The sequence below is a fragment of the Strix uralensis genome, chromosome 2, assembly GCF_047716275.1.
Source record: "Strix uralensis isolate ZFMK-TIS-50842 chromosome 2, bStrUra1, whole genome shotgun sequence".
In the NCBI taxonomy this organism is placed as follows: domain Eukaryota; kingdom Metazoa; phylum Chordata; class Aves; order Strigiformes; family Strigidae; genus Strix; species Strix uralensis.
Window position 1 is genome coordinate 7,884,935 of NC_133973.1, and position 10,669 is coordinate 7,895,603.

Here is a 10,669-nt window from a genome sequence, read left to right on the forward strand (position 1 = left end):
CGGTGGGTGCTTGGGTCTTCTCTCACAATTTCCATATTGAGCATTATTTCACTTTGTAGCTATATGGGAAGGTCATAAGGCTATTTTCTATAAGAAAATAAAGCCTTAAACTCTGAGTTTCCCCTCAGTTTCCCAAGGATTTGAAAGAGCTTACTTAATTCCACAGCAGGCACAATTAGGTCAGCTGAAGGTAAAGACTGATCCAACAATTCTTTACAGTTTGTTTCTTTATTCAGTAAACATCTAGTTACAAGTTTCACAAATTAAAAAAGTGGGGGAGCTGACTGAAGAGGGGTCGGGGCAGGGGCGGGGGCCCACAGGCTGATCCAGCTTTTGTTCTGCTCCTCCCTTCTCTAACACACACATCCTTCTGCTTCTCCATAGTTGCACCAAGGAGCAGGAGGGGAATCAAAGCCTCTGTCCCGGTGAGGGGAGCAACACGGGGTTCTAGCAGAATTCCCTCACACTTCTTTCACAGGGGACTAAACACAAACTTCAGAACCAGCCCAACCCAGCACAGAAAGAGTGGGAAGGATGGAAGAGGCAAGGTGGCAGCTCCTCATGCCCACCACTACTGGCAGAAAGAACAGAACCAAGGGAGAGCAGAAAGGGAATGGGCAATTAATGTGTTCCTTGCACATCAGTGAGATTCCCCATGCCCCACTGCAGCACCCAAATGGGGCAAAAAAAGAGCAATGCAGAAGATTAGTTGCTTTGTTTCAATTCTTAAGTGGGAGGAAGATTAATACTAAATTTGAGGAGGGTCCAAGTGGTGCTTTGAAGGGGCTTCGGAGTTTCACTGTCTGTACCTGGGAGGAAGGGAAACGGAGAACATAAAAAGAGTAAGTGGTGACGAGAAAGCAGCACAGAAGACAGATAAAGACATGTTTAAACCTGATGTCTAGACAGCAAAAAAAAAAAAGAAAAAAAAGGAAAAAAGTCCCTTTTTGAGCACTAGATTGCATCCTAGTGAATCCTATTCAAATCACAGGAGAGCAGACACCAGCACTTACTTGTATTTCAAACTGGATTGACAGCAAATGGTCTCTAAATTCTATACAATGACAGTATAAACACTCTACAGATTGTGATCCTGCATCATTTCATACCATTTCAACCATCAGTTAAGGCTGACACCACACTTTTTTGTTGACAACAGAGCTAACTTAAGCGGCTTCCACCTTCCCATTCAGAACACTGTTTTCTCAGAAGTCACATCTTCCCCTGCTCGCTAGATTAAGTGGGAAAATTCGTTTCCAACCAACGCTTCAAAACAACGTAAGACTGGGGCAATGTAAGAAGATAATCATGGGGCTAAGAGGCAACCGTGCAGTGGAAGACGAGGGAAAAAACTTGTTAAGACTTACAAGAGCGTCTAGGTAGATTTGGGGGTGTCCACATTGCACCCCCCACCAGGTCTGCTCTGGGTTCACCAGTCGTACCGACGGGACTGTCTGGAAGGAGAATCCTCAGGGCCCTGGATCGCAAGACGAGTCCCTTCAGCCCGACGGCCGCTGCCGCCTTCGTGACGTCGGTAATCCAGCCCCCGCTGCGGCCGGAAACGGGACGTCTCTCGCCTCCACTCATCGTCGAAAGCGGCTGCGTCACCTGTGTAGGGAAGAACAAGCTCAGATGGGGAGGAGGGGGGAAGCAGCACCTGGCGTTTGCTGGGAGGAGGACACGGGCAGTACTCACTCTCATCCATGTTGATGTAGTCCTGCCTCTCCTCCTGGTCACCCGTGCGATGGTTCCGGGACCGCTGCATGATGTGGGCCCGCTCCCTGATGTGGTGTCCAATCGACATTTGTTCCAAGCCACTGTCCGAGTCCCTTACGGTCCGTCTGGTCTCACGGATCTGAGGGCAAATTCCCGCGTAGGATCAACATTTTAACTCATTCTCCCAGCCCCAGAATCACAGAATCATCTCAGTTGGAAAAGCCCTTGAAGCTCCTCCAGTCCAACCATGAACCTCACCCTGACCGTTCTCAACTCCACCAGATCCCTCAGCGCTGGGTCAACCTGACTCTTAAACCCCTCCAGGGATGAGGACTCCACCACTGCCCTCTGATTCTCTGATCAGGCACTCTGACTCTTGCCTGCAGTATTTCAGTCACATTGCACTGCCACCACTCCCAGGGTATCCGATGCAACATAATGAAGAGGGGAAAATGAATTCCCCCCCTGGCCAGCGTGTCCTATCCCCTCCCAGTGGCCCTCAGCACGGTTCAGTGAGTCACAACGCGCTCCTCAAACGGCGACTGACTGTGAAGCAGAAGCGCTGTGGGTGGCCAGTGCTGAGCCACCAAATGAAGCCTATCCACCCACAGCAAAACCAGCAGCCTCGCGCTGAGAAGCAGCACTGCAGCCTCCTCCTTACCCCGCCAGGTGCCGAACGCATCTCTGAGGTCTCTTGATAGACTTTAGGCCCATCACCCAGGTTGGAATAGGAGATGACAGTTGAGGAGGTAAACGTCTGGCAGTTTGCACCGCTTGTCATATGCTCCTGCAAGAAGAAATGGGGAATGGTATAAAGAAGGAATGGGAAGGAAGAAGAGATGGCAGTTAATTCTCTCTCTATGCAACAAAGTAGGAAGAAATTACAATAGCAAGAATATAATCCCCATGGGTCCATCTTTCTGGAGAATACATTTTCCTGTGAAATTAATTCTCTTTTCTTGCTAAACAAGTCTACCCCCATCCATCTCTCCTCCCCGCGCTCAGAGGGTACTCCTCAGGAAAAAGCGCTCTACCACTGAATCCTGGTCATGAAGCAAGGCTTACAGCCTCTGCCTCCTCAGCAGCGTGAGCACAGCCCCGACCAAAGCAGCACGGTAAGATGGGAGACATTAGAGGGGAGGGCAGGAGCACCCTCAGTACCCCCCTCGATACAGACTGCTTTATGGAAGGTTCTTACCATGTTTCCAATCATGTCATTCATCATCCCAAACATATCTATGAAGCCACCTGCCTGATAAAAAGGAAAAGAGAACACAAGAATAGTTAGTTTGGAAAGATACAGGAGAAAAGAACAACAGACAGTCTGCAAGGGACAAAAAACTGCTGCCTAAGGAAAAAACCCTTATTCTTTCCCCTTTCCTTCAGCAGCGCAGACAAAACCCAGAATTTGAGGTTGCTGTTCTCTTCATTCTCTCAGGTTGCATTGCCCAGGGGTTCTGGCTCTCCAGATCTCTCCATACAGCAAAGGTTGTTCCTTTACTTCAGGTCTGACTCCTGAAGCACTGGGGTTTGTGAGTGTCTGGGCACTCAGCAAAGCTAAGAGAAGAAATCTCAGGATGCGCACTAACAGTGATCTTAACCATAAGTCATCCTCAAATGACGTTTTCACCTCATCACTGTCAACTCTTAATTCAAACCACAAGGAAGTTTCCACTGATTGCATTCTTTCTAACATAATAACAACTTTTCTTATTTTCCCTACAAACACCTGACTTTTTAATCTTGCAAACCTAAAGGCTGCAGTAATATACTGGGCCAGCAGGTCTCACAGGTTAATTGTGCAATATGTAAACAAAATTGCTGTGTCAGTTTAAACTTGCTGATTTTTGTGTTTCCTCGAGTAGCCTCTTGTTCTTGTTTCCAGCAGAGCAGTACTCACACGCAACATTATTATCCTTTGAAGTTTACCTGTTTGTATTATTAATCCTTCTCTGAGCTACAATTCCAGGACGCTTAAGTCTTTCACTGAGGCAATGCTGCAGAGCAAGGCAGCTAAAGTTGCTGGATCTAGAATAACCTATTTCCACTGTATTATTTTAGTAGATGATGCACACTCCAAGCACAGTGTTCTCACATACACACAGCCATTCACATTCCAGTCCTGTTCACCTGAAGTATTCTGCTGGCTTTTCCATCTGCCACCACTGGCAAAGGACGCTCAATAATCACCTCTGCCTACTGACGGCCAAGTCTTTTCCTCACGTTTGTCACGGTTCCTCCATTACCTCCAAACAGATCTGCGGCTTCTTTTCAGACATATGAGGTTATTAAGAGACTATCTGCTCTTCCCGGATATTAACTGTCCCAATTCCTATGAAATATTGTGCTATAACAGCTTTAGGGCTCTTCTTTGGTCAAGATGCAAGTACAACCTCCCCATATAAACAGAGTTAGAATCTCTCCTCTAAAACGGCTCACACACTACATTAAAACATTAGAGGAGAAACAAGGGAAAGGCCTGAAGTCATACAGCAACTCAGTGCAGTTTCAGTTCAATACCCTCTTCCGTATTCTGTTTACTATAAATCTAGAGCTCAGTCTGGTCTCTTCACACCTTCCCACCCTCACTACCATTAGGATAGATGGTCTTGCTCACAGATGGCTACATTTTAGCACCGGTTGCACACAGTGCTGATGAATCTCAGTATAGAGTCACTACTTGGAAGGCCCCTAATATGACCCTGAAAAACAGAGAACTTACCATGCCGAGCATCCCGAAGGGCGAAACAGCTCCTGCCTGCCAGGACAACAGAAAAACAGAACAGAGAATGACCTCGCAACAGCCAAACACTAGATCCTCCTCAGAACACCCTCATCCTTCTCAGAAACAGAACTGGGAACGCTCAGGCCCAACAAATAGATCAAGAAAGTGCCCCACAGATTCACAGTGGTTCAAACCATATTACCCATAACAAACCAGACAGAAGGTGGTGCTCCTAAATTTCTCCCAGTTATACTGATTTATGTCCTTGAGAAATACCATGTATTTCTTCCCTTCTTCCCATTCAACACAGGACGCAGTCGAGTTTAACATATTAATGCACATGGAGTAAAGAAAAGGACAAGAACGCCGTGATGGAGATTAATTCTGCACCCACCATCCGTGTGAAGGTGAGGGGGGTGCCCAAGCCAATAACAGTGGAAGATAAAAGCTAACAAGGCAGTTTAAGAAATCCTATCCTGTACTCAGCCCCTCTTTTACCTGCATTCTACGGCCAGCCTGGCGAGCCCCAGGTGTGGTTCCATCAGTGATGCCAAGGAGCGGGCCGAAGCCGAAACTTCCAGAAAGCACGCGGTTCATGTGCTGCCGGTGGATGGCAAAAGGGTCCCTTTCGAAAAGGTTGAGAGGACAACGGTGAGGAAGGGATGATAGAAGACAAAGCCCCACAGAATCCACCCATTCTGCCTTTGAATTTCTCTTACGTAACTGAACATTCCTCTCCAATCTGAAAATCCAGAATCTCAAGAACTTGGAGTTGCTTATGGTGATCCTTGGGCCTGGACGGGACCTCTGGATCCCATTTTATTTCTTGTAATAGAAGGTATTACACCGCAGAATCCCTCTCAGGCACTAAGTGATGTCTGTTCAGAAGTAGTTTGGTGTTTGGCTCCCACCAACACTTTAGGAGCAAGCATGGCCAAGGCTATTCCAGAACCTCACTGCTCTAATGTCTGTTCTCAGATCTGCAGTCCACATACCACCATCATTTCATACTCATTTCCTATTGTGCCATCAAAACGTTTTATGTTAACAGCTCTGTGAAACAATCAAACCTTTGTAGATGAGCCGTTATTCATTTTGCAGGGAGGCGCATGAAGACCCTCCTGGCTGCAGAGAGAGGACTACACTTAACGGGACCAGAGAGCAGGCAATCCTAGATATTCTCCTCTCACCCCTTCACATACACACGCGCAAACGCACTCAAACACAGGACTGAAGCCTCCAGAATAGACTGCATGGCCTGACACTGTGTGACATCCCTCTGCTGTTTTCCTACAACGTTACATGTTCACTTGTCAAGAGGCTGAGACCACATACAGCTCTTGCAGACTTGAGAGGGAAAGGGAACAATAACTGGGGTCCCTAACTGGTTTTCCTTCCTTTCCTTCTTTTGCAGCCTCCACTTTGAGGGCTGTACGCATTCACACATGCTGGTGGAGCAGGGAGAGAATAAGGAGAAATGGTCACAGAACACAGCGACCACAGTAAAAAAAATCTGGGAAATACCATAGCACTTCTCTGCACATCTTATAGCCTGCACTTATCCCTCTTGAGCATGAATAACCTCAACAGCATAGAGTATTCCTGAGATCACAAAAGCACCTACTACAAACCAATACTTTTCCGTCTCTACTGGAAATGCTTCCCATAATAAAAGCCAGACTCATACCTGCCACATCACTGAGAACACACAGTCATTCTGTGACTAACTGGGACATCAAGGTCTCCTCTGCTGCTAATTTGTTTCCCAATGATAAAATTCTTGCTTATTATCAATTTCATAAGCAAAAAATGGACTTTATTAATCTACATAAATTAATTGCACCACATTTCTGGTAGTGCCATGCTTAACATAATCAAATTCTTACTGTATTACAGCCTATTCCTTATCTGTTTTGGCAAGGACTGCCAACTTAGTTTCACTGCCAAAATTTATCAATAGCATCCAATTTCTGGACTGTGGACAAAACCAAAAACATTCAGTAAAAGGAATCCCAGGAAGAGTTCTTGGGACCTTTGTTAGATTTTAAGATTTGTATTTCAAAACTACTTGTTGTCTTCTCTTTACTTAGTTCCTTACAACTTGACAACTGCTTTAGTAGTCTTCTCCAGCTCTGTTAATGACTTCCTGCGCACAACTGCAACAAACACTGGACGGAACAGTAGATTTTATCTATCTGAACTGAAATCCTGCTTTGCAGAAGAAAAAAAAAATCCTTACATAAAGATTAGGTATTCTAGCCCTCTCTTCCTCAGACAGTTGCAATACCTTTTGGCCTACTTTATTTAATGATGCTTCCCTCCAAGACCGTGCTCTACTATTACAGAAATCAGACCAGCGCGAACCAGGTTATTCCCTGTGCTGCCCCTGAAGAGAATGTTTGTATTTTCCTCCCGACAGCTGCTGCGCTGCGGTATTTCCCGCAGCCCCGGAGGCCCCTTGCCCGCATTTCGGAGGGGTAGCACACACCTGCCCCCTCCCCTCCCAGCCCCGCGAGGTCGATCTGTGCCGCAGCCCCCCCTTTCCTGCTGCGCTGCCCCCCTCCCCGCGGAGGGTGCCCAGCTCGACTCACATGGCAAACATGGGGTCCTCCGGCTCGCCATCCCTCATCAGCCGGAACATGCTTCCCTCGGACGGGGGCGGCCTCTGCGGAGGGGAGGGGGGGAGTGAGCACAGCCGAGGTGGAGGGCGGGGAGGAGACAACAGCGGAACCGGCCCCTCCCGCGCCTCCTGCATCGCCCCCATCCCGGGCAGGCGATGGCAGCGCTCCCCCCGCGGCGCCCTTAGGCCGCGACCCCCCCCTCCCTACCCGGCGGCCCTCCCGGCCCAGGCCTAGGCCCAAACCCAGGCCCCGCCCCCAGGCCCGTCGCGCCGCGCCCCTTCCCCTGCCTGCCGGCGCGCCGGTGGGTGCGGAGCGGTGGGCGCAGCCCTTCTCCCCCCCCGTTCCGCGGCAGCAGGACGCCTGCGGGGCCGCTCACGCCTCCGCTCCCATGGCGGCCCGGGACCGCGCTCGCCCCTGGACGCCCCGCCCGCCCCAGCCGCTCGCCCCGCGCAGGCGCGCCCGCGGGAGGGGGCGTGGCCAAGAGCCCCGCCCCTCGCCGGCGTCGCCCCACGCACGGGGGGGTGGCAGAGCGCCCCCTGGCGGCCCGCGCCCCGCTCCGCAGGAGGAGGCCCCGCGCCTGAGAGCTGGGGGGGGGCGGGGGGGCGCAGGCCGAGCACCGGGGCGGCGGCTTCCCCAGCCCGCCTGACCGGGCCGGGAGACCGAGCGGTGGGTCCGGGAGGGAGCGGCGGCTGGCATGCCCCGGGGGGCGGGGGGGAGGCGAGCGCTCGAATGATGACAGCGAGAGGGAGCGCGGGCACTGAGGGCGATGGGCCGGGCGTCCCGCGCAGCACGGAGAGCCGAGGAGAAGCGGGGAGGGGAGTTTGTTAGGCGGCTGCGGGCCGCCACTGAACCACGGCCAGAGCGCGGGTACTCGGTACACCGACAGCCGCGGCGGGGACCTCCACGCATCAGTGGGTGACAGCCGCTGTCACCCTCCCCGAGGGTGCTGGTTGCCTTCAGCTACCGCCGGCTCCATTGGAAGAAAAAGAACGGAGCGGACTGACTCCTTCCCGCCTGAGAGCAGGGTGCGCTTCCTTAGCAGCGTTTTGGCTGGCTGTGTGCGGGAGCCAGGCTACAGCCGTGCCAGAGGACTGGAAACAGCAGGGTGCAAGATGCGGTTGAGAAATTAAACTCCTGGGTCATGGCAGGAGCCATGTCCTTGGATTTTGGAGTCTGACGGAGGAGAATGACCCGGTAGCATGCTTTACGTGGTGGAACGCATAGGGGACTCGGCAATACTCGGTGCCACGGCAGGTCTCAAAACCGCCTGGTGTCCGGAAAGAATAGAAGACCTCTCCCTGGAGGTGCATGCGGATGCAGAAGACTCTTCGGGTGTCCCCCGTTCTATCCAGTAAGTGCATTCTGCAGAGGCCGAAACTAACGTCCGCACCGTGGAAGCTGGGAGTAGCACAGTGGTGCAGGGTCGTGAGGTGGAGACACGTCCTACGGGCAGTGACAAACCTCTCGGGCAGTGCTCTTAGGCGAGCTGCTCAAACGCTCCCGCCCCAGCTCAGAGCTGATCTGCGAGTACCGAAGTTCATACTGAGCTTCTGCTAATGCTGCCTCAGCCTCTCTGCCACTGCTTGTGCAACCCTGAATCATCCTTCAGACGCCTCCAGTCTGGGAGCCTTTCCTGTCCCGCGTGTTTTCCTTTTGCTCTGAGGCTCTTCTGGTGTTTGATTACTGTGTGGAGTTGACCTCAAGTGGTGGGATTCAAAGGCAGGTGAAGAGCTTCTTGAGCAAGAATGTAAGCATATCTTTTTTTTTTTTTTCCTTTTCCCTGGATCTGGGTTAAAATGACCTGCTGTGCCCCAGATACCAGTGATCCTCCCGCTCCTGGAATGCCCTAGAGATGGCAGGACTTCCTCAGTTCTTTCCAAATACCGAGTCAGGCATTGCTGCCTTCCAAACACAGAGATAGGGAAGGACCAGAACGGAGTTTGGAACAAATATTGCTTTGCAGATCCTTTTCTTGTCCCTAATGCTGCTCCTCTGCAAGTGGCCTGTGACCCAAAGGGCTGAGTTTATGAGACTGGGAGCTGAGGCTGTGAGTCTTACTGGATATTTCGTAGCCTCACAGGCAGTCCTTACCCTTGGCGAACCCACGTTACCAAAGACTACACGACCAATGGAATTACCAGTTCAGCAAATCTCAAGGGAATCTAGCTTGCAAAAGATTGTGCTGGTGGCAAATGCTGGGTGAAACTCTGGAAGGAGGAATCGGAAATGCAACCTTTTTCCAGAACATGGACAAGCCATAGTTCTGAGGAATGCAGAAGCGGTGTCACTGCCCTATTTGTAGGAGAGGTTTCTGTATAGTACTCGCCACATTAAGTCCCACGTGCCCCAAGGGGATGGCCATTTGCTAGGTTAGAGTGACAAGCACATGGGGGTGTGAACGGAAAGCAAGACTCCCCATCTCGCTCCTGTCACATTCTCTGTTTAGGCTGCTTCTGGTTTTGTCATGAACAAAACCCATTAACTATGTCTCTCCATTTCCGTTTCTTTTTTTTTATGTCTCTCCATTTCTTTTTTTTTTAAGCTGCCCAGGTTGTGCTGGAGGTAGTGGAGGATGGGGGAAAGGGGAGGATGAAGGAGCTCAGCAGGAGGTGAGTGAAGGGCAAAATGGAAGAGTGATGAATGGCACTTCCAGCCGTTCCTTCTCCTGCCTACCGCTGGCTGCTGCCAGGCAGCCTCCCCCCACCATCCCCATTGCCCTTAGCCGCCGTCAGCCAAAGGGGCAGCCACGGTGGAACATTCTGAAAGCAAACCGAGTATCACGTGCTGAAGGTAAACAAACAGTACGCTGAAAAATCATGCCTTGTTACCTGCTGCTTCCAGGGACCGATCATTTTGGCCAGGAAGGCAGAAACTGCTTCTCAATGTGTCCAAATGTTCCAGGGCCCCTGTGGACACCTGTAATACAAAGAAATCCTCGTTATCAGAAGTCAGAGCTACCCACAGCCATTTCCTCATTGGTTCCCTTCATCGATGCCTCTTGCATAATCCTCAGCCAACAACTAACTCTGACCTCAGATGAAGGGCACCCTGAGAGAGGGACAGCTCTGATTTGATCCCCAAACGTGACAATTTGTGTTTGGGATGCTAGAGCCAGCCTGTGGTGGCTATAGTTTGTGGTGCACGGCAGCAATTACTTTCAGAATATTTCGCTCATGTTAAGAATGTGTCTGTCACACTGTGAGTGAGAACCACGACCTTCATCTGTGCTGTGTTAGCAGAGAGAGGTTCACAAAAATCACAGCTGAAAACCTCCCTCCCCTTTCTAGTCTCCTGACAGGCTGTGTCACCCCTCGTCACTCCCTTTCACTCCTCTTGCTTCCCCTAGTCGTGTTACCTACCCTGCTTCCCAGCCCTCCGCAGTCCTTCTTTAAATGTGTTGCCTCTGAGGAAGCCACTTCCCAATGCAAAGTTGGCCAGTGGTTGAATTCTTGGGTATTTCCTCTTGACTTCAGGGTCCAGCAGCCTGAAAGAAGAACAAAACTGATTATCTGCCTGGATTTTGAACGGATGCAGGACAGAAAGATGAACGGTGTGGATTAAATAAGTAAATGCATTCAAACACATTCCCTCTGCACACTGAGTTTTT

General features: G+C 50.7%; 1 protein-coding gene across 2 annotated transcripts; it reads right to left on the bottom strand.

Annotated features, from left to right (window-relative positions):
* Nucleotides 1–209: 209 nt before the first annotated feature.
* MLF2 (myeloid leukemia factor 2) lies at nt 210–9,954 on the bottom strand. 2 transcript variants are annotated; one of them, XM_074854664.1, is made up of 9 exons: nt 9,891–9,954; nt 7,033–7,106; nt 4,940–5,066; nt 4,439–4,474; nt 2,915–2,968; nt 2,378–2,503; nt 1,696–1,855; nt 1,368–1,608; nt 210–809 (listed from the first exon to the last, which is right to left on the bottom strand). In XM_074854664.1, exons 1-8 carry the CDS (start codon nt 9,912–9,914, stop codon nt 1,430–1,432), a joined length of 780 nt encoding a protein of 259 aa, XP_074710765.1. In that variant the 5' UTR covers nt 9,915–9,954; the 3' UTR covers nt 210–809; nt 1,368–1,429. The 2 variants fall into 2 exon arrangements, with proteins under 2 accessions (XP_074710765.1, XP_074710774.1); XM_074854673.1 differs by lacking the exon at nt 9,891–9,954 and adding an exon at nt 7,350–7,517.
* Between the last annotated feature and the right edge of the window lie 715 nt (nt 9,955–10,669).

Coding starts and splice junctions, on each gene's coding strand:
- MLF2 (XM_074854664.1), bottom strand. CDS start 9,914: ATGATCGGTCCCTGGAAGCAGCAG. Junction 5,067..7,032: donor GAGGACCCCATGTTTGCCAT/GTGAGTCGAGCT, acceptor CCTTTTCGAAAG/GGACCCTTTTGCCATCCACC. Junction 2,504..2,914: donor ATGACATGATTGGAAACATG/GTAAGAACCTTC, acceptor TTCTTCTTGCAG/GAGCATATGACAAGCGGTGC.